Genomic DNA, 24,506 nt, shown 5'->3' with positions numbered 1-24,506 from the left:
ACAGGTCCTGACCCTAATGCCAGAGCAAGCCCCCATGATTACCACTACACAAAGACCCCTCTCTCAGGACAGATTCAAATGCTAAAGAGTTACTCAATTATGTATTCATATGATCAGAAAAGGGGTATTGAACAATACCCCAGAAACAATGCTCTGAATGACGCGGAGGTCTGCATTTTCATCAAGTATCCAAGCCCCATAATTAGGATTGGCCGAGGACACGTTTTTTAGTAAGTGCACTGAATCATTTGGCCAAATTGTGTGCTTGATTGTGCAGTGTAATATATGCCCTTGTGACTGAAATCTGTTTGTGCTCTCTAGAAGACAATATCAAAATGTAAAAAATGAAAGTCTGTTGGAATAAGGCATTCATACTAGGCTTTACACATACTTTCACCAAGCACTACTACTTCAAAATGACTTTGCCAATCTGTGGTGATGAGGGAGATATTGGCTGATGTAAATGTGCTTGTTACATCACCAATATTTGCACACAATGTTCTTCACTCTGTCTATTTAGGTCAGAATGGTCTCCAGGTATCTCTCCCTCTCTTTCCCATTGTTACCATCTAGTACAGCATTAACGAGAGCCACAAGTTATCCCATCTCTCCCTCAGCTCTCTCATTAAGCAGCTGCCTAATGAGCTCTGGCCCCTAGGGACTCCCAGGGTCCCCCGGTACCTGATACCCCTTCCTGAGATACCAGCCATGCTCCTACCCACATTGTAGCTTCTCCTCTCTGAGGTCTCACACCGTCGTCTGGTGTTAGATGAAAAAGAGCCTTCTGACTCAAATATTTGACAGTGCAGTAATTCGTCAAGAGTGATCAATGATAGCTTTTTATAACATTGCTGTCCAACAGGATAAGGTGTATATCCATTTTTCTGTTTTTCTGTGAAAATTGACATTTGTCTGATCAATGCACTTTAACACTCGCAAATGCCTGCTTTCATCAGGTGTTAAGTATGATGATGGCTTACTGTGTGTGCTCTGCTTGTGTGTATGTGTGAGATAACGGCCCATAATGGGTCTGCCACCATAGACCTATGCCTCCCAAAGAAGGGAAGGAGAAAACCCAGGAGAAGGATTGTGTTCCACTGTTGATCCAGCATGAATATTTAAAGTAGCGCTGATGGAGAGGAAAGGGTACCCTTCTCTCTCCTGGAGGAACTGAGGCTTCTAGGAGCTGCACACACAGCACGCACTTCCCTGCTGTGCCTCTTGGCCAATCACAATAGGCAGGCAGATGTACTGCATGTTAGATCAACAGTCTGCCGGGGACAGGTGTAGTCCCAGCTACAGTAATTACATCGCTTTTAATGAATCCCACTGATCTCTTCTGCAAGAGAGGCCACCGTTGGCCGTATCTTGATCAATGGTGTTACGGACTGGTGTGTGGCTTTTTACATCTTGTGTTTGCCTCTATCATTTCTGCAATGTATTGAAATCTGCGTGATTTTACATTTAGAATGTTTTTCTTAGTGGTTGAGAAGTGTTCCACAGCATGAGCTTTGTTATTCAGTATATACAGCATAGTCCGGTTAATAATGTTTTGTGAATGCCAGTTACATAAAACATTTTGAAAAGCAGAATAGTCCTTCCAGGAAGTAATTCTAATCTTTAAACAGGTCTGATTTTACTGGCTGATTCATGGTAGGCACTTGTTCTTTGGATTGGTCAATATTGACTACTGATTGTTAGTCTGATAGTAAAAGAGAGAGATTATTGTGTTGAGTATGATGATGTCCTAAGAGGAGAGCAGGTGAGAGAGATTCTGCTCCCATCACATCTACCTCCAGCATACATACACACATCCCTCCATCCAGACAGCTGATTAGGGGAGCTCCCAGTGCGGTCACCTGGCCCCAGGCCTTGGGAATGAAGGTGTAGTGTTACCCTGTATTAACCAGTTAGCTGGCCCAGGGAGCCAGATGCCTGGCTTCATAAAGCAGGGAGCAGCTAATCAAATAAGACTCTCTTCAAGACCCAGACAATGCCTGCAATGTAAACCCACCTTCTTACTCATCAGGAGAGATGTGAGGTGAGGGAAATAGAAAAGAGGACTGAGCATCTGCGCTTACACACACACAGCACACAACTCAAATGAACACATGAATTTATTGGCGACTACAATGATGTGGCAGAAAATACTTTCTTATAACGATCAAGAGATTTGCAAAAGCTAATTCCTGAGTGGCGCAGCGGTCTAAGGCACTGCATCTCAGTGCTGGAGGCGTCACTACAGACACCCTGGTATGAATCCAGGCTGTATCACAACCGGCTGTGATTGGGAGTCCCATAGGGCGGCGCACAATTGGCCCAGCGTCGTCCGGGTTTGGCCGGGGTAGGCCGTCATTGAAAATCAGAATTTGTTCTTAACTGACTTGCCTAGTTAAATAAAGGTTCAATAACAATACATAATAATTATTCAACATGCTGTGTTACAGGGCATTCCCTTCTTTCCTCGGTCTGGTCTGGAATGGAGGCTGTTGTTTGGTATTCCTTATTGATGATAATCCACATTCCCCATAGGGATAGAGCAGACCCACAGCAGGTGGAGGCTGGTGTAGAGGTGGGGCACTTAACCCTAATTGCTCGTGAAGTCGCTCTGGATAAGAGCATCTGCTAAATGACTAAAATGTGACATAAATGATGATGACTAAGGATCACCTGATCAGAGGTTCTCAAACAGACGTGAACAGAGGTTCGCAAACAGCAGTGAAGATGTGTCACCCCCAGCCTGTCACCTCAGGATTCTCTGACATGATGCTGCTCTAATTGGACCCCTCTTTTGTTTTGACATCAATGGTCAGTTATCCTGCTGATGCACTGAGATTGGGAGATGTTCAAACTGGACTATCTATAGGGCCAAGGATGAGACCAAATCTAGTCAGACCAAATCTAAAGGAGACAATCCTTTCACCCCCTTTCTCAGAGGGGCCCAAGTTAATTACAGCCTCAACAGGAGAACTATCTGACAGATCTGTGACCTCTGACCTTTACCCTGCTGCCCATCAAAGCCAGAGGGCACACTGCATGACCCCAGCTTTGTGTTGGTGTATACACAGAGAGATCTAGAACATAGCTATATTAAAATTGGCATTAAGCCCATGCTGTGGTTTTATTTTATGTCCGGAGTCCTCAGGGGTGAGACATGCTCCCGCTACCGTTTCATAAAAATAATCAACTGCTTTCTGAACTTGTGAACCACCACTGCAGGACACCACAGAGGCACTTCCATGTTCCTGGGTGAATAATAGAACAGGAATGCCACTTCCGATAATACTTTACCACAACAGATTGGATTATCACTCATTGGGCCTATTTAGTTCCCCTCACAATAAAGAGATGCTGTTTGGGAATTAAGTTGTTCATTCATGGGGGGTTATCATTCCAGCATTCCAAGTTCATTCCTTGTATTGTTCCTTTCACACACATGCATCCTTCTACCTTCTTCATAAATGTACTTGAAAAGTTTAAACCGGCCTCTGTTTTCATTACACTCACGATTAGAGTGAAGAAAAAATTATTACTATAGTATATACTACAGTTTTCTTTTTACTACAATATTTATACTATAGTTAACTGTAAATACCATAGAATTCACTGTAGTGTTTTTGCACAAAACACTACAGTGAATACTACAGCAAAGTCGGCAAAATTCTTCAGTGAATACTTTAGTATTTATACCATAATATAGACAAAGACAGAACAGCATGTTTAGAAACTATGTGGTATTGATACAGTAAAGAGGTCAACGGAACTCAACCAAAACAATGGAAATGCCATATAAACGCGTAGCAGAAAGATGCCATGGGGGAAAAAGACTGAATCTCCTCATTGCTCCCCAGCAAAATTTGCCTACATTTAGTCTATTGTCAAATCAAATCAAATCAAATTGTATTTGTCACATACACATGGTTAGCAGATGTTAATGCGAGTGTAGCGAAATGCTTGTGCTTCTAGTTCCGACAATGCAGTAATAACCAACGAGTAATCTAACCTAACAATTCCATAACTACTACCTTATATACACAAGTGTAAAGGGATAAAGAATATGTACATAAAGATATATGAATGAGTGATGGTACAGAACGGCATAGGCAAGATGCAGTAGATGGTATAGAGTACAGTATATACATATGAGATGAGTAATGTAGGGTATATAAATATAAAGTGGCATAGTTTAAAGTGGCTAGTGATACATGTACTACATAAAGATGGCAAGATGCAGTAGATGATATAGAGTACAGTATATACATATGAGATGAGTAATGTAGGGTATATAAACATTATATTAAGTGGCATTGTTTAAAGTGGCTAGTGGTAAATTTTTACATACATTTCCATCAATTCCCATTATTAAAGTGGCTGGAGTTGAGTCAGGTGATATGGTCCTTGACTAGTCTTTCAAAGCACTTCATGATGACGGAAGTGAGTGCTACGGGGCGGTAGTCGTTTAGCTCAGTTACCTTAGCTTTCTTGGAAACAGGAACAATGGTGGCCCTCTTGAAGCATGTGGGAACAGCAGACTGGGATAAGGATTGATTGAATATGTCCGTAAACACACCAGCCAGCTGGTCTGCGCATGCTCTGAGGACGCGGCTGGGGATACCGTCTGGGCCTGCAGCCTTGCGAGGGTTGACACGTTTAAATGTTTTACTCACCTCGGCTGCAGTGAAGGAGAGCTTGCAGGTTTTGGTAGCGGGCGTGTCAGTGGCACTGTATTGTCCTCAAAGCGAGCAAAAAAGTTATTTAGTCTGTCTGGGAGCAAGACATCCTGGTCCGCAACGGGGCTGGTTTTCTTTTTGTAATCCGTGATTGACTGTAGACCCTGCCACATACCTCTTGTGTCTGAGCTGTTGAATTGCGACTCTACTTTGTCTCTATGCTGGCACTTAGCTTGTTTGATTGCCTTGCGGAGGGAATAGCTACACTGTTTGTATTCGGTCATGTTTCCGGTCACCTTGCCCTGGTTAAAAGCAGTGGTTCGCGCTTTCAGTTTCACGCGAATGCTGCCATCAATCCACGGTTTCTGGTTTGGGAACGTTTTAATCGTTGCTGTGGGTATTACGTCGCCAATGCACTTTCTAATGAACTCGCTCACCGAGTCAGCGTATTCGTCAATGTTGTTGTTGGACGCAATGCGGAACATATCCCAATCCACGTGATCAAAGCAGTCTTGAAGCGTGGAATCAGATTGGTCGGACCAGCGTTGAACAGACCTGAGCGCGGGAGCTTCTTGTTTAATTTTATGTTTGTAGGCTGGAAGCAACAAAATGGAGTCGTGGTCAGCTTTTCCGAAAGGAGGGCGGGGGAGGGCCTTATATGCGTTGTGGAAGTTAGAATAGCAATGATCCAGAGTTTTACCAGCCCTGGTAGCACAATCGATATGCTGATAGAATTTATGCATTATACAATTTTTTATACATGTATGTGTATTTCACACTATATTGAAGTAAAAATCGGAGTATAATTTTTGTATGGACGTCAACCCCAATATATGTTCATCTGATATATGTTCACCAATATATGTCATCAATCAACTGCATTACAGTTCAAAACAACTTTGACTACCAGCATCGATTTCTGTATGCTAGGTATGCTACCAGCTTATACTTATGGGAGTTAGCATTTAGCAGTCACTTCTTCTAAACCTGAACAGGGACAACTTCTACATTTTATGCAGTGAAAACAGCCAAATATATCCAAATTGGACTTTAGTAACCACATCATATCAAATTGTATTGGTCACATACATATATTTTGCAGATGTTATTGCGGGTGTAGCGAAATGCTTCTGGGTCTCTTACAATGCATCAATCATGACGGATTTGATGAATATCCACTTTAAAAAAAAATGTGTTTAACTTGCCCCAATCCAGCTTCCTTCTATCACTCACGGTATGCGTTCCATTGACCTCCTAACACCATCTATACTACAGTATTTTTTTCATGTGGGAGACCACATACCGTCATAGAGGAAGTTAATGAAAGACCATTGGATATTAAACCATTATTCTCAACAATGCTTTGTCTTTGAGAGAAAAATACAATTTTCTTGAGTTCCTGTGAAGATTCCAGTCACAAACAGTAGGCAACTTGGTCTGCAACCTGGTCGTTCAAACAGCATGGTAAAAACGAATACTATTTTCTTCTATATTTAGATGGTCCTTCTTTCTGGAGGATGTTATTGATCAGTCAGCCCAAGTCAGAATTGGGAATGGACCGTGGAAATGAAATGACCATGTGAGAAAATTAGATACGTCTGTTTTAACCCATATTGTCTGTTTTAACCCATACAGTCATCCCACTTGATAAAAATGGATCTCTTTTGTGTGTCTGAATATCAACCATGACATTTGCTCTACCAAAAGATTTTTAAGTATAGTCGAGAATTTAAAAGTTGGAACTTGTCAGGTTTCTCCTATCATAATGTATACAACAGTGATAATTTATTTATTTTTATTTTTTTATTTCACCTTTATTTAACCAGGTAGGCTAGTTGAGAACAAGTTCTCATTTGCAACTGCGACCTGGCCAAGATAAAGCATAGCACTGTGAACAGACAACAACACAGAGTTACACATGGAGTAAACAATAAACAAGTCAATAACATGGTAGAAAAAAGAGAATCTATATACAATGTGTGCAAAAGGCATGAGGTAGGCAATAAATCGAATAATTACAATTTAGCAGATTAACACTGGAGTGATAAATCATCAGATGATCATGTGCAAGAAGAGATACTGGTGTGCAAAAGAGCAGAAAAGTAAATAAATAAAAGCAGTATGGGGGTGAGGTAGGTAAATTGGGTGGGTAGTTTACAGATGGACTATGTACAGCTGCAGCGATCGGTTAGCTGCTCGGATAGCAGATTTTTAAAGTTGTTGAGGGAGATAAAAGTCTCCAACTTCAGAGATTTTTGCAATTCGTTCCAGTCGCAGGCAGCAGAGAACTGGAAGGAAAGGCGTCCAAATTAGGTTTTGGCTTTAGGGATGATCAGTGAGATACACCTGCTGGAGCGCGTGCTACGGTGGGTGTAGCCATCGTGACCAGTGAACTGAGATAAGGCGGCACTTTACCTAGCATAGCCTTGTAGATGACCTGGAGCCAGTGGGTCTGACGACGAACATGTAGCGAGGGCCAGCCGACTAGGGCATACAGGTCGCAGTGGTGGGTCGTATAAGGTGCTTTAGTAACAAAACAGATGGCACTGTGATAAACTGCATCCAGTTTGCTGAGTAGAGTATTGGAAGCTATTTTGTAGATGACATCGCCGAAGTCGAGGATCGGTAGGATAGTCAGTTTTACTAGGGTAAGTTTGGCGGCGTGAGTGAAGGAGGCTTTGTTCCGGAATAGAAAGCCGACTCTAGATTTGATTTTGGATTGGAGATGTTTGATATGAGTCTGGAAGGAGAGTTTGCAGTCTAGCCAGACACCTAGGTACTTATAGATGTCCACATATTCTAGGTCGGAACCGTCCAGGGTGGTGATGCTAGTCGGGCGTGCGGGTGCAGGCAGCGAACGGTTGAAAAGCATGCATTTGGTTTTACTAGCGTTTAAGAGCAGTTGGAGGCCACGGAAGGAGTGTTGTATGGCATTGAAGCTCGTTTGGAGGTTAGATAGCACAGTGTCCAGGGAAGGGCCGGAAGTATACAGAATGGTGTTGTCTGCGTAGAGGTGGATCAGGGAATCGCCCGCAGCAAGAGCAACATCATTGATGTATACAGAGAAAAGAGTCGGCCCGAGAATTGAACCCTGTGGTACCCCCATAGAGACTGCCAGAGGACCGGACAACATGCCCTCCGATTTGACACACTGAACTCTGTCTGCAAAGTAGTTGGTGAACCAGGCAAGGCAGTCATTAGAAAAACCGAGGCTGTTGAGTCTGCCGATAAGAATATGGTGATTGACAGAGTCGAAAGCCTTGGCCAGGTCGATGAAGACGGCTGCACAGTAATGTCTTTTATCGATGGCGGTTATGATATCGTTTAGTACCTTGAGCGTGGCTGAGGTGCACCCGTGACCGGCTCGGAAACCGGATTGCACAGCGGAGAAGGTACGGTGGGATTCGAGATGGTCAGTGATCTGTTTGTTGACTTGGCTTTCGAAGACCTTAGCTAGGCAGGGCAGGATGGATATAGGTCTGTAACAGTTTGGGTCCAGGGTGTCTCCCCCTTTGAAGAGGGGGATGAGAGCGGCAGCTTTCCAATCCTTGGGGATCTCAGATGATACGAAGGAGAGGTTGAACAGGCTGGTAATAGGGGGTGCGACAATGGCGGCGGACAGTTTCAGAAATAGGGGGTCCAGATTGTCAAGCCCAGCTGATTTGTATGGGTCCAGGTTTTCCAGCTCTTTCAGAACATCTGCTATCTGGATATTGGTAAAGGAGAAGCTGGGGAGGCTTGGGCGAGTAGCAGCGGGGGGGCGGGGCTGTTGGCCAAGGTTGGAGTCGCCAGGTGGAAGGCATGGCCAGCCATTGAGAAATGTTTGTTGAAGTTTTCGATTATCACGGACTTATCAGTGGTGACCGTGTTATCTAGCCTCAGTGCAGTGGGCAGCTGGGAGGAGGTGCTCTTGTTTTCCATGGACTTTACAGTATCCCAGAACTTTTTGGAGTTAGAGCTACAGGATGCAAATTTCTGCTTGAAAAAGCTGGCCTTTGCTTTCCTGACTGACTGCGTGTATTGGTTCCTGACTTCCCTGAACAGTTGCATATCGCGGGGGCTCTTCGATGCTATTGCAGTTCGCCACAGGATGTTTTGTGCTGGTCGAGGGCAGTCAGGTCTGGAGTGAACCAAGGGCTATATCTGTTCTTGGTTCTGCATTTTTTGAACGGAGCATGCTTGTCTAATATGGTGAGGAAGTAACTTTTAAAGGATGACCAGGCATCCTCAACTGACGGGATGAGGTCAATATCCTTCCAGGGTACCCGGGCCAGGTCGATTAGAAAGGCCTGCTCGCAGAAGTGTTTTAGGGAGCGTTTGACAGTGATGAGGGGTGGTCGTTTGACCGTGGACCCGTGGCGGATACAGGCAATGAGGCAGTGATCGCTGAGATCTTGATTGAAGACAGCAGAGGTGTATTTGGAGGGCAAGTTGGTCAGGATAATGTCTATTAGGGTGCCCATGTTTACGGATTTAGGGTTGTACCTGGTGGGTTCCTTGATGATTTGTGTGAGATTGAGGGCATCAAGCTTAGATTGTAGGACTGCCGGGGTGTTAAGCATATCCCAGTTTAGGTCACCTAACAGAACAAACTCTGAAGCTAGATGGGGAGCGATCAATTCACAGATGGTGTCCAGGGCACAGCTGGGAGCTGAGGGGGGTCGGTAGCAGGCGGCAACAGTGAGAGACTTATTTCTGGAGAGATTAATTTTTAAAATTAGAAGTTCGAACTGTTTGGGCATAGACTTGGAAAGTATGACAGAACTTTGCAGGCTATCTCTGCAGTAGATTGCAACTCCTCCCCCTTTGGCAGTTCTATCTTGACGGAAAGTGTTATAGTTGGGTATGGAAATCTCAGAGTTTTTGGTGGCCTTCCTAAGCCAGGATTCAGACACGGCAAGGACATCAGGGTTGGCAGAGTGTGCTAAAGCGGTGAGTAAGGCAAACTTAGGGAGGAGGCTTCTGATGTTGACATGCATGAGGCCAAGGCTTTTTCGATCACAGAAGTCAACAAATGAGGGTGACTGGGGACATGCAGGGCCTGGGTTTACCTCCACATCACCCGAGGAACAGAGGAGTAGTAGGATGAGGGTGCGGCTAAAGGCTATCAAAACTGGTCGCCTAGAGCGTTGGGGACAAGGAATAAAAGGAGCAGATTTATGGGCGTGGTAGAATAGATTCTGGGCATAATGTGCAGACCAGGGTATGGTGGGGCACGGGTACAGCGGAGGCAAGCCCAGGCACTGGGTGATGATAAGAGAGGTTGTATCTCTGGACATGCTGGTCTCAATGGGTGAGGTCACCGCATGTGTGGGGGGTGGGACAAAGGAGGTATCAGAGGTACGGAGAGTGGAACTACGGGGTCCATTGCAAACCAAAACAATGATAACTAGCCTGAACAACAGTATGCAAGGCATATTGATATTTGAGAGAGACATACAATAAGACATAAAGTGATTGCAGGTCATGATTGGGAGAGCTAGCTAAAACAACAGGTGAGATAACAGCAGCTAGTCAGCTAACACAGCAACAGAAGGTAAAAATGGCGACGACTGGGCAGAGAGGGTCGGATTAACTACACACAGATCCTGAGTTAAGGCACAGAGCCGACAGATGAAACACAAATAAACAGAATGGAGTACCATGAATTAATGGACAGTCAAGCAGGCATCAGCTATGTAGCCAAGTGATCATAGTGTCCAGGGGGCAGCCGTAGATGGAGCAGTGAGGCCTCCACTAAGCTAGCACGCGTTTAAAGTTAGTAGCCCGGCGGGTGGTCTGCTCAGACGGAGGGGGTCTGCTCAGACGGAGGCCGGTTGAGGGCACCGGTTGAGGGCACGTCTGCAGACCAGACGTGGTCGTGTCGACAGAGAATCCAAGCCGGATAGCGATGGCGAAAGAGAGGTTGTGAATTGTAGAATTGTGTTTGCTAACTGGTGCCAGCTTCCTGGCTGCGCTAGCTGCAAGATAAGCTAGCAGTTAGCAGACCGGGGCAGGCAAGTTAGCCTTTGGGGGACGTCGCGATGGGGGGGGGGGTCTGTTTTTGCCTCTTCGTGCGGTGACGTCGATAGACCAGTCGTGGAATTAGCAGGGTTCCAGGTAGCTCTAGGTAGCTAACAGGCCTAGTAGGTTAGCAGAATGGGCCTTCAGCGGGCGTCACGCCTGAGGGGCCTGTTGGAGTCCTCGGGCAGATTATGTCGGTATTCCAGTCGTAGAGGATCGGCGGGGTTCCGTGCTCCGTACCGGCAGTAAAGGGGTCCGGATATTGTAGCCCAGGAGTGGGCTTCAGTGGTAGCACAGGAGCCCTAGCCGGGCTAGCTTCAGGCTAATTGGTGCTTGCTCCGGGATGTAAACGCTAGCCAGGAGTGGTCACCCGGGATTGTGGTTAGCTAGTTGCGAAGATCCAGATAAAAATGTTCAGAGTTTGCGGTAGGAATCCGGGGATATGGAGAGAAATAGGTCCGTTATGCTCTGGTTTTAGTCACGTTGTTCGAACTAGCGAGAGCTTTCCGAGCTAAAGGTTAGCTGATGACCGCTAGCAATGGTTTGCTAACTGATAGCTGGTAGGCAGTTAGCTGGCTATCTTCAGTAGATGGATTCCAGATCAGAAGTAAATAGAAATACTTTAGAAAAAAGCAGATCCACGCCACATTGGGTAAGGCGGGTTGCAGGAGAGTATTTAGAAGTTGAGGTTTAAGAAAGTATTTTTAAAAGATATGCGAAGAAAAAGCTGTAAAAAGATATATACAAGGGACACGGGACACGACAGGACAAAGACGTCTACACTGCTACGCCATCTTGGAACAGTGAAGACATAATTGAAGACATATCGTCCCCACAGTGACTGTACGTACATACCCCAACCAGAAGCCATGGATTACAGGCAACATTCGCACTGAGCTAAAGGGTAGAGCTGCCGCTTTCAAGATGCAGGAATCTAACCCGGAAGCTTACAAGAAATCCTGCTATGCCCTGCGACGTACCATCAAACAGGCAAAGTGTCAATACAGGGTTAAGATTGAATCATACTACACCGGCTCCGACGCTCGTCAGATGTGGCAGGGCTTGCAAACTATTACAGACTACAAAGGGAAGCACAGCCGCGAGCTGCCCAGTGACACGAGCCTACCAGACGAGCTAAATGACTTCTATGCTCGCTTCGAGGCAAGCAACACTGAGGCATGCATGAGATGTTCCGGACGACTGTGTGATCACGCTCTCCGTAGCCGACGTGAGTAAGACCTTTAAACAGGTCAACATACACAAGGCTGCAGGGCCAAACGGATTACCAGGACGTGTGCTCCGGGTATGTGCTGACCAACTGGCAGGTGTCTTCACTGACATTTTCAACATGTCCCTGATTGAGTCTGTAATACCAACATGCTTCAAGCAGATCACCATAGTCCCTGTGCCCAAGAACACAAAGGCAACCTGCCTTCCTGACAGGCCGCCAGGTGGTGAGGGTAGGTAGCAACACATCTGCCACACTGATCCTCAACACTGGAGCTCCCCAGGGGTGCGTGTTCAGTCCCGTCCTTTACTCCCTGTTCACCCACGACTGCATGGCCAGGCACGACTCCAACACCATCATTAAGTTTGCTGATGACATAACAGTGGTATGCCTGATCACCGACAACGACGAGACAGCCTATAGGGAGGAGTACAGAGACCTGGCCGGGTGGTGCCAGAATAACAACCTATCTCTCAACGTAACCAAGACTAAGGAGATGATTGTGGACTACAGGAAAAGGAGCACCGAGCACGTCCCCATTCTCCTCGACGGGGCTGTTGTGGAGCAGGTTGAGAGCTTTAAATTCCTTGGTGTCCACATCACCAACAAACTAGATTGGTCCAAACACACCAAGACAGTCGTGAAGAGGGCACGACAAAGCCTATTCCCCCTCAGGAAACAAAAAAGATTTGGCATGGGTCCTGAGATCCTCAAAAGGTTATACAGCTCCAACATCGAGAGCATCCTGACTGGTTGCATTACTGCCTGGTACGGCAATTGCTCGGCCTCCGACCGCAAGGCACATCAGAGGGTAGTGCGTACGGCCCAGTACATCACTGGGGCAAAGCTGCCTGCCATCCAGGACCTCTACACCAGGCGGTGTCAGAGGAAGGTCCTAAAAATTGTCAAGACCCCAGCCACCCCAGTCATAGACTGTTCTCTCTACTACCGCATGGCAAGCGGTACCGGAGTGCCAAGTCTAGGACAAAAAGGCTTCTCAACAGTTTTTACCCCCAAGCCATAAGACTCCTGAACAGGTAACCAAATGGTTACCTGGACTATTTGCATTGCCCCCCCCCCCAACCCCTCTTTTACGCTGCTGCTACTCTCTGTTTATCTTATATGCATAGTCACTTTAACTATACATTCATGTACATACTACCTAATTGGCCCGACCAACCAGTGCTCCCGCACATTGGCTAACCGGCCTATTTGCATTGTGTCCCACCACCCGCCAACTCCTCTTTTTACGCTTCTGCTACTCTGTTCATCATATATGCATAGTCACTTTAACGATACCTACATGTACATACTACCTCAATAAGCCTGACTAACAGGTGTCTGTATATAGCCTTGCTACTCTTTTTTCAAATTACTTTGTACTGTTTTATTTCTTTACTTACCTACCTACACACACACACACACACACACACACACACACACACACACACACACACACACACACACACACACACACACACACACACACACACACACACACACACACACACACACACACACACATACTTTTCCCCCCGCACCATTGGTTAGAGCCTGTAAGTAAGCATTTCACTGTAAGGTCTACACCTGTTGTATTCGGCGCACGTGAGAAATTAACTTTGATTTGATATCTATAACCATGCTCAAGAGTATAGAAATATATTTAGAATGATGTTTTAAACTCAGCAGAGCTGTGCATTAAGACAGATGTTTACTTGACTAATGCCAGGCACTATGCAGTCAGATGCAGCTCCTCATCCCCTTCTCTGCTCTGGCTTCACACACATCTGAAGGAGATGGATCCCCAGACATCTCTCCACCACACAAAGACTTCCACTTGGTTTGGATGAAGATGCAGGGAACAATGAGAAGCAATCATTCTCAGAGTGAATGGACTCTGGGGATTGGGGACCATGTGTTTAATAATATGTATGTCAGGTCGGGACTGTTTGCACAGATGTAATAGAAACATACACACAACAAGCCATAGAGCTTTCAGGCCGTCCCCACTCTGTGTTGTGCTTTCTACTGTATATCACTGGAAAGACTAATTAAAACCTAACTGATTTGTTTTGTTCATGTATTGTATACGTGAGTGAACCCATCAGTATCAGTTCACCCTTTGTTGCAGCTCCTCCTTGGCTGTCCTGTGCCCCCCAGCAGTCAGCTCCTGTAATCAGCAGTACCAGGAGGACATAAAGCAGCCAGGGTCAGGGTGCATTGACCGCCCTGCTTGTTCACCCTGACAGATCTGCATGTTGGGCCGACAGTGTGCTACAGCCCCTTGTTTGAATAGAGCCCCATGGTTCTGCCTGCTGGAAGATAAGTCTATCAGGGCAGCTCAGGAGGGTTGGCTTCGACACCAGACAAGAAGTTTGTCCAGGGGGAATGTTAGATTTGAGCTCACCACCCAGCTGTACCTTCCATTAGATCGTCTAGAAAGTAAACTGTCGTAAGGCCCACAAGCTGTGGTGTGGTTCAGTTTAAGTGATGTGCAGATTGGCCATGGACCTCAGGATGACCTAACCTACCTACACATCCAACTGGTTTATGTTTACCGGTACTCAGAATTGCATAATAACACAATGGCCCCTGCATGCCCAGACCTGCTCCACTACCTCCACCTGACCTGACACTCTTCCTTAACACCTGCCTCTGGGCTGCTCATGTTCAGGGTGACCATTACATAAACATTAGACTTACACAGACAGACCAAGTTGCACCATGGTTATTAGTCCAGTGGGTCTGGCCATCTTATAAAGCTTCGACAAGCTCAGACTTGCCTGAGGGAAATATGTACTTTTTTCTGTTATGAAAGACAAAGAGGTTATCTTCATTATAACATGGGGCAAGAGAAGGAGGGAAGTGTTCAGAACGGGTCACACGCACACGCCCACATCACCAAATGATTATTTTTATCCTGGAAGAACTTCTCCGCCATGAGTGAAATTGAATGAGCACTGCTACTATACCTCATCACACTCTATTGCTAATGGATCCTCCTCTGGAAATGGAATTTGGATTTGTTAGGAAAGGCTGATAAATAAACAACTCCTCGAGGGATCTGAAAGCAACGTTTCATCTTGCAGAGATGGAAGTGTGTTCATCTGCCCTGCTGAGTGAAGTGCTTTGTTTTGTACCATCCATTTCAGAATGCACTGAGTGACTGGGGCTTAGGCAGGCTGGTCCTCATAAGACAACGTTTCAGTGGTGTATGGTGAGAGGGTGTAGGTAGGGGATAGGGATAGGACAGTTCATTCCTGGTAGGGTAGAAGAGTTGTAAATGTACTTGTCCTATCTGTCTGTCTACATACATTAACAATAGATAATAGAGTATAGTTAAGCAATAAGGCACGAGGGGGTGTGGTATATGGCCAATATTCCACGGCTAAGGGCTGTTCTTATGCGTGACACAACGTGGGGTGTCTGGATACAGCCCTTAGCCGTGGTATATTGGCCATATACCACAAACCCCCGAGTTGTCTTATTGCTATTATAAACTGGTTACCAACATAATTAGAGCAGTAGAAATATATATTTTGTCCTACCTGTGGTTTACGGTCTGATATACCAGCGCTGTCAACCAATCAGCATTCAGGGCTCGAACCACCCAGTTTATAATGAGATGTATACAACGGGTGGGTCTAATACTGAATGCTGATTGGTTAAAACCTATTCCAGCCGGTGTCTATTCCACAAGTTAACACCTATTTACTCTGTTCCATCTTTTTCCTATCCCAAGGAAGATCATAGAAACTACATCACGAAAGCATTTATTTTTAAGTCCACTGTATTTATTTAATTGATGCATTATTTACAGCCTTTTAATGAATAATTCAATAATTCATCACCCCATTCATCACATGTACGTTTAGATAAACTTACTGCCAAAGAAATGACCATCTATGCTGAAAAAGTTATTCAGTATTTTCGTATTTTAACTGTATTACTTGAATCATACATAAAACATCATGTACATAACATACCCTTACAACCATGGCTATACTAATGTTAGGTCATCCTGAGCCCTTTTTAGAATATCTACTAATGGAAAGAATATAAAAAATCATCATAAAGTTTTACAGTTGAAGACTTTCAGAGCACAATGCAGCCGGTTGGACAGCCAGAAAACTGTCCCGGCACAACTCTCTCTTGCATTATGTCTGATCTGATTGCCCACAAAACACTGATTATGAAATTAGATTAATATGTGAAGAGTTCCAAAACGCTTGTTTGTTTTTTCATCAGAAATTATTGTTTATCCTTCATGTGTGTGTAAAATATCAAATTTCCACTTGTCTAATGTCCATTGCTCATGTTTCTTGGCCCAAGCAAGTTGGTTCTTATTGGTGTCCTTTAGTGGTGGTTTCTTTGCAGCAATTCGTGCATGAAGGCCTGATTCACACAGTCTCCTCTGAACAGTTGATGTTGAGATGTGTCTGTTACTTGAACTCTGTGAAGCATTTATTTGGGCTGCAATTTCCGAGGCTGGTAACTCTAATGAACTTATCCTCTGCACCAGAGGTAACTCTAGGTCTTCCATTCCTGTGGTGGTCCTCATGAGAGCCAGTTTCATCATAGCGCTTGATGGTTTTTGCTACTGCACTTGAAGAAACTTTCAAAGTTCTTGACATTTTCCAGATTGACTGATCTTCATGTCTTAAAGTAATGATGGACTGTCATTTCTCTTTGCTTATTTGAGCTGTTCTTGCCATAATATGGACTTGGTCTTTTATCAAATAGGGCTATCTTCTGTATACCACCCTTACCTTGTCACAACACAACTGATTGGCTCAAACGCATTAAGAAGGAAAGAAATTCCACAAATTAACTTTTAAGAAGGCACGCCTGTTAATTGAAATGCATTCCAGGTGACTACCTCATGAAGCTGGTTGAGAGAATGCCAAGAGTGTGCAAATCTGCCATCAAGGCAAAGGGTGGCTATTTGAAGAATTTAAAATGTAAAATATATTTTGATTTGTTGAACACTTTTTTGGTTACTACATGATTCCATATGTGTTATTTCATAGTTTTGATGTCTTTACTATTATTCTACAGTGTAGAAAATAGCGAAAAATAAAGAAAAACCTTTGAATGAGTAGGTGTTCTAAAACTATTGACTGGTGTATAGATTTTAGTGTATAGATTTTTGGAATGAAGTGGTTGCTAATTAGGATAGATTGATTTTGTTCTATAACAGACATTCAATGCTACAATGAAAGCAGCATGTTTATTTCATAGATGCAAACAATCAAAAAGCAAATATAAAATGCACATAAAAAACACAGTAAATGTGACTCAGATAAAAAAAAAAAAATCAATTACCATATGTTTCTCTGAATGAATCCATACTGCTAATGTAGCAAAACAGTAGTCTATAGGTCCTCTGGCCTCCTGCTGCAGTGCTTGTTCAGTATTGGGGCTGGTGCTGGGTGAGGGTGTCACATATAAGACTCTGCTGTCCCCCATGGCTGCATCTCCGTGAAGAAGCCTTCACAGAAGCTGAGACTATGGTCCAGGGTGATAGGCACTGCCTGCACCTCCTCTTTCAGCTCCTCCCAGGGGTGCCTCTGCTGCTCATCAGGGAACAGTGTCAGCTCCTCAAAGTGCTGTGGTTGGACCGCCAAAGGGAGCGGCTGCTGCAGCCCAGTCGGGTTGAAGTGCTGCTGGATCTCCTCCATGCTGTAGCAGCCCATGGTGGTCACCTCCATGTACCTGCAGGCCTGCTGGTGGTCCCGGTCAGCCCCTCCACTGCACCACCTCCCCAGGTGCCAGCCCCGGCCTTGATCCTGCTGGGAGAGCTCCACCTTACAGCCCAGGGAGTTCAGAGCTAGGTTAATGTCTAGATCCTCAAAGTTATTGCTGCTCCCATTCAGAACATCGTCAAACACCATGGCCCAGTCGAGTTCACCCTTCGGTGCCTCTGGTTCCATGAGATCCGGTGTCAACAGTGGTGACTTATGGACTGTCTCCCACTTTGTGCCACTAAGTTTGCGTCTGTTCCCAGCACCTGCCCCTCTGTGGGACACTGTGTAGTGGGCCTGGGGGAAATGCTGGTGGTACTCCTGGGTTTTTCGGTTACGGGATGATCCTTGGGTTTTGCTGTGTCTCTGGGTGTTGAAATGGATGGCTGGAATCCGCCTGCGCTTGAAGACTCCATTGACAAACATGTCTGCGTACTGAGGGTCAATCTGCCAGAATCCCCCTTTTCCTGGTTCATTCTTCTGCCTGGGAACCTTCATGAAGCACTTGTTGAGTGACAGGTTATGACGGATAGAGTTCTGAGGAGAGAATAGAATGGGGTTCATGAAAAGATGAGCTAACTGATAGTAGTCTTACTAAAGATTCTCTGTCATTTGTTGCTGGATCGTCATAATGTTATAACTAATGACGTGTACATGTAAATCATTGGTTATAACATGTCAAATGTGCATCGTCAGGACAAGGTAATAACAATTTAAGTTCATTATACTCCTGAATCATATAGTCCCCATCACAGAGATTCCAAGAAAATCAAACAACGTCAATCATTTAAACTTGTCTAATAAAACTACACATTTTGAATGGTGAGCGTTTTCCTGTCTTTTCCTGTCCAATGATGTCTACCCATTTTTAGGTTGCACCTCTGTTCACGTTGGTTGAGCACCTTCTACTTATTTCCCCCCAAAAATCAAACAACAAATAACCCACGATTACGTCAGTGATGAACAAATATAACCACGATAGGCCTAGAACTTATTTTCCATACAACATCAAAATAAATACTGTATCTCTGAGGGATTAGTTGCATCCAATCGCCCACACATCTCTCTCCCCCTGTGTTGTGTACCTCTCTCATGGTTTGATCAATAATGTAGAAGACAGACTGAGTCACTAACCTGCCAGCTGGTCTCAGCATGTCTGTAGTAGCAGAAGTTCTCTGTGATCCAGTGATAGATAGCAGACAGTGTGATCTTGTTCTTCTTGCCGGCCTGCATGGCCATGCAGATCAGTGTGGCGTAAGAGTAGGGAGGCTTCACCTCGTGGTTGGTCTTGAAGTCTACGTCCTCCAGGGACTTGCCTGGCACAGTGATCTGGTGGTGGTTGTTGGTCACTGTCGGGTGAAGGGAGTAGTAACTAGTCCTGTTGGCTGAGGCACTGGAGGTGATGGGGCTGCCTGCACTCTGAGGCATGCCGGAGGCTGCAGTGTCCCCAGCAGGTGGACTGGAGGGGGAGTCGGAGCCCTGAGGGTGCAGGTGGCTGGGCTGAGGCAGCTGGTACGGCTGGCAAGTGGAGCCCGGTAGGCTTTCTAGACTCCCACTGACTATGGTGAAGTCCTGGAGCCATTGGAGGCTGGTGAGACTGTCATCCAGGTGCACTGAACCATTCACATTGTCTTGGTCTTCTGGGTGAAGCTTCATCCATTTCTCCTTGAATCTGGTGGCAATCTCCTGACTTGGTAGTACTGGCATTGTAAAGTGTCCCTGTTAATAAATTCCCACAAAGGATTACTGTATTACATTTCTTGCTGGCTGTCATTCCTGTGAATCCTTTACATATTGGTGTGATCTCACTCAGCTGACTTTGAATTTACAATATAAAATACTGCATTATAAACTCATAAAAATAAAAGAACAGTGGCCATTCATTCATGAAGAAGTATTAGCAAAAGCAGTACAATTACCTTGGTCTTGGTGTACTCCGCAGTACAGCTTGAGTGATCAGCTCCACTGTTCTCATATGGTACCCAAACCTCTTACACGTTATTGCGATGTCTGTACAGATGGCTTTGAGAGGAACTGCTATCTAAACATGTAAACCCAAGACTTCATTTGCAAAAGTAGCCTTTATGTTTCCACATTCATTCAGATCCTGTCGATGTGTGATAATAATCCCATAACGGCGGAGAGACCGATCAGAACATACTGAGGGAAAGACAGAAAAGACCGCCTTGAGTTTTAATAGCCCTAAACAAATTGCAGGTCGCTGATTGGCTCCGTGATTTACAGGTTTCACCTTTATTTCTACGGCTCACTGTATGAGTGCATATATAGGAAAAATGTGTTAAATCAGTGAAAACAAACAGAATGTAATTACACTGAATATTCTATGTAATATTTTTTACCTTATTAATCAGAAATAAATTGGCTTCTGACTGTCATTGAATACGTTGTGCATTCATGAATTGTAAGAAGGATGAGTTTTGATTTAAAAACGGAAGTGCAGTTTGGTTACTAAGGGTCTTCTGTAGGCTACTGGACAGTTAATGATACATAATATTTAAACTGTATCCTGAATAATTGCAGATAATGAATACATCCTTAGTTAATTGTAAAACAGCCACCTTTGGAGTTAAATGTTTTACAACTGTGATGTTACTTTACCTACACATGGTCGATATTTGAATTTACTTTTGATTAATTCCTCGTTTTATAGACATTGAAGACATAAATGTTACAGTTAATGACATTGTGTGTAGTAGACATTGCGAACATACTGGCTCTGTGATGAAATTGGGTAATTCTGTCTTTGACATGATCTATTAGCGACATCTACTGGTTATTGTCGATGTTAGGTTCTCGTATTTGCTATACCCATTATTTAATCAGTAGGTATACCCAGCTGACAGGGAAACTATGATTCCGTTAAAATGAATATGATCATTGTAGAAAACTCCATCACAGTCACTCTTTCTCTGATCCTGGGAGTCTGGGACACAGGCTCACAAACTGTCTTTCTAACTCAGGGTGTCAAACTCATTTTGCCCCGCGGACCGCATTCGCGCATTCGGTCTTCAAACGATGTCCGGAGGACGCACTAAAATGTGTTATATTTCATCGCCATCAAAATTGGCCAAAAATAGTCCTCTATCCATCATTTTTTGACCTGGCTCGCAGTCGATGTTCCAATTCCTCCCAAAGGTGTTCGATGGGTTTGAGGTCAGGGCTCTGTGCAGGCCAGTCAAGTTCTTACACACCGATCTCAATAAACTATTTCTGTATTGACCTTGCTTTGTGGACAGGGGCATTGTCTTTCTGAAACAGGAAAGGGGCTTCCCCAAACTGTTGCCACAAAGTTGGAAGCACAGAATTGTATAGAATATCATTGTATGCGGTAGCATTAATATTTACCTTCACTGGAACTAAGTGGCCTAGCCTTAATCATGAAAAACAGCCCCAGACCATTATTCCTCCTCCACCAAACTTTACAGTCGGCACTATGCATTAGGGCAGGTAGCGTTCTCCTGGCATCCGCCAAACCCAGATTCATGCGTCAGACTGCTAGATGGTGAAGCGTGATTCATCCCTCCAGAGAACATGTTTCCACTGCTCCAGAGTCCAATGGTGGCAAGCTTTACATCACTTCAGCTGATGCTTGGCATTGCGCATGGTGATCTTAGGCTTGTGTGCGGCTGCTCGGGACAAACAGTTATTGTGCTGATGTTGCTTCCAGAGGCTGTTTGGAACTCAGTAGTGAGTGTTGCAACCTTGGGCAGACGATTTTTACGAGCTACACGCTTCAGCACTTGGCATTCCCGTCCTGTGAGCTTGTGTGGCCTACCACTTCGCGGCTGAGCCATTGTTGCTCCTAGATGTTTCCACTTCACAATAACAACACTTACAGTTGACCGGGGCAGCTCTAGCAGGGCAGAAATTTGACTAACTGACTTGTTGGAAAGATGGAACCCTATGACGGTGCCATGTTGAAAGTCACTGAGCTCTTCAGTAAGGCTATTCTACTGCCAGTTTCTATTGAGATTGCACGGCTGTGTGCTCGATTTTATACACCTGTCAGAAACGAGTGTGGCTGAAATAGCCAAATCCATTAATTTGAAGGGTGGTTCAGATACTTTTGTATATTCAGGTCCAGTCAAAAGTTTGGACACCTACTCATTCATGGGTTTTTCATTATTTTTTACTAGTTTCTACATTCTACATAGACCTATATCCATCCTGTCCTGCCCTTCTAAAGTCTTCGAAAGCCAAGTTAATAAACAGATCACCGACCATTTCGAATCCCACCGTACCTTTTCCGCTATGCAATCTGGTTTCCGAGCTGGTCATGGGTGCACCTCAGCCAGACTCAAGGTCCTAAACGATATCATAACCGCCATCGATAAAAGACAGTACTGAGCAGCCGTCTTCATCGAACTGGCCAAGTCTTTTGACTCTGTCAATCACCGCATTCTTATCGGCAGACTCAATGTAACAGTATAACTTTACGTCGTCCCCTCGCCCCGACACGGGCGCGAACCTGGGACCTTCTGCACACATCAACAACGGTCGCCCACGAAGCATCGTTACCCATCGCTCCACAAAGGCCGCGGCCCTTGCAGAGCAAGGGGCAACCCTACTTAAAGTCTCAGAGCAAGTGACGTAACTGATTGAAATGCTACTAGCGCGTACCCGCTAACTAGCTAGCCATTTCACATCCGTTACATCAACAGCCTTGGTTTCTCAAATGACTGCCTCGCCTGGTTCACCAACTACTTCTCAGATAGAGTTCAGTGTGTCAAATTGGAGAGCCTGTTGTCCGGACCTCTGGCAGTCTCTATGGGGGTGCCACAGGGTTCAATTCTCAGGCCGACTCTTTTCTCTGTATATATCAGTGATGTCGCTCTTGCTGCTGGTGATTCTCTAATCCACCTCTATGCAGACGACACCATTCTGTATACTTCTGGCCCTTCTTTGGACACTGTGTTAACAAACCTCCAGACGAGCTTCAATGCCATACAACACTCCTTCCGTGGCCTCCAACTGCTTTTAAATGCTAGTAAAACTAAATGCATGCTTTTCAACCGATCGGTGCCCGCACCCACCCGCCCGACTAGCATCACTACTCTGGACGGTTCTGACTTAAAATATGTGTACAACTACAAATACCTAGGTGTCTGGTTAGACTGTAAACTCTCCTTCCAGACTCACATTAAGCATCTCCAATCCAAAATTAAATCTAGAATTGGCTTCCTATTTCGCAAGAAAGACACCTTCACTCATGCTGCCAAACATACCCTCGTAAAACGGACTATCCTACCGATCCTTGCCTTCGGCGATGTCATTTACAAAATAGCTACCAACACTCTACTCAGCAAATTAGATGTAGTCTATCACAGTGCAATCCGTTTTGTCACCAAAGCCCCATATACTACCCACCACTGCGACCTGTATGCTCTAGTTGGCTGGCCCTCGCTTCATATTCGTCGCCAAACCCACTGGCTCCAGGTCATCTATAAGTCTTTGCTAGGTAAAGCCCCGCCTTATCTCAGCTCACTGGTCACCATAGCAACACCCACCCGTAGCACGTGCTAAAGCAGGTATATTTCACTGGTCATCCCCAAAGCCAACACTTCCTTTGGTCGCCTTTCCTTACAGTTCTCTGCTGCCAATGACTAGAACGAATTGCAAAAATCACTGAAGCTGGAGACTTATATCTCCCTCACTAACTTTAAGCATCAGCTGTCAGAGCAGTTTACCGATCACTGCACCTGTACACGGCCCATCTGTAAATAGCCCACCCAACTACCTCATTCCCCAAATTATTTATTTTTGCTCTTTTGCACCCCAGTATCTCTACTTGCACATCATCATCTGCACTCCAGTGTTAATGCTAAACATCACTCCAGTGTTAATGCTAAATTGTAATCATTTCGCAACTATGGCCTATTTATTGCCTTACCTTCCTAATCTTACTACATTTGCACAAACTGTATATAGATGTTTCTATTGTGTTTTTGACTGTATGTTTGTTTATCCCATGTGTAACTCTGTGTGGTTGTTTTTGTCACACTGCTTTGCTTTATCTTGGCCAGGTCACAGTTGTAAATGAGAACTTGTTCTCAACCTGCCTACCTAGTTAAATAAAGGTGAAATATTAAAAAATAAAATAAATTGTAGAATAATAGTAAAGACATAAAAACTAAGAAATAACACATATGAAATCATGTAGTAACCAAAAAAGGGTTAAATAAATCAAAATATATTTTATATTTGAGATTCTTCAAAGTAGCCACCTTTTGCCTCGATGACAGCTTTGCAAACGCTTGGTATTCTCTCAACCAGCTTCATGAGGTAGTCACCTGGAATGCATTTCAATTAACAGGTGTGCCTTAAGTTAATTTGTGGAATTTATTTCCTTTTTAATGTGTTTGAGCCAATCAGTTTTGTTGTGACATGGTAGGATTGGTATACAGAATATAGCCCTATTTGGTAAAAGACCAAGTCCATATTAAGGCAGGAACAGCTCAAATAAGCAAAGAAAAACAACAGTACATCATTACTCTAAGACATAAAGGTCAGTCCATGCGGAAAATTTCAAGAACTTTGAAAGTTTCTCCAAGTGCAGTCGCAAAATCTATAAAGCGTTATGATGAAACTTGCTCTCATGAGGCCCGCCACAGGAAAGGAAGACCTAGAGGTACCTCTGCTGCAGAGGATAAGTTCATTAGAGTTACCAGCCTTGTAAATTGCAGCATAAATAAATGCTTTTTATATTTAACAAGGCAAGTCAGTAAATAACAAATTCTTATTTACAATGACAGCCTACAGGGGAACAGTGGGTTAACTGCCTTGTTCAGCAGCAGAACGACAGCTTTTTACCTTGTCAGCTCAGGGATTCGATCCAGCAAC

General features: G+C 44.6%; 1 protein-coding gene across 2 annotated transcripts; it reads right to left on the bottom strand.

Annotated features, from left to right (window-relative positions):
- Nucleotides 1–15,673: 15,673 nt before the first annotated feature.
- LOC129830673 (forkhead box protein J1-B-like) lies at nucleotides 15,674–22,636 on the bottom strand. Of its 2 annotated transcripts, XM_055893284.1 has the most exons (3): nucleotides 19,565–22,636; nucleotides 18,780–19,364; nucleotides 15,674–18,182 (listed from the first exon to the last, which is right to left on the bottom strand). In XM_055893284.1, the coding sequence occupies exons 2-3, from the start codon at nucleotides 19,350–19,352 to the stop codon at nucleotides 17,343–17,345; spliced, it is 1,413 nt and encodes a 470-aa protein (XP_055749259.1). In that variant the 5' UTR covers nucleotides 19,353–19,364; nucleotides 19,565–22,636; the 3' UTR covers nucleotides 15,674–17,342. The 2 variants fall into 2 exon arrangements, with proteins under 2 accessions (XP_055749259.1, XP_055749251.1); XM_055893276.1 differs by having other exon boundaries at nucleotides 18,780–22,636.
- Between the last annotated feature and the right edge of the window lie 1,870 nt (nucleotides 22,637–24,506).

The sequence above is a fragment of the Salvelinus fontinalis genome, chromosome 2, assembly GCF_029448725.1.
Source record: "Salvelinus fontinalis isolate EN_2023a chromosome 2, ASM2944872v1, whole genome shotgun sequence".
In the NCBI taxonomy this organism is placed as follows: Eukaryota; Metazoa; Chordata; class Actinopteri; order Salmoniformes; family Salmonidae; genus Salvelinus; species Salvelinus fontinalis.
The sequence above is the reverse complement of the archived record's forward strand: the minus strand, read 5'-3'. Positions and strand labels throughout refer to the sequence as shown.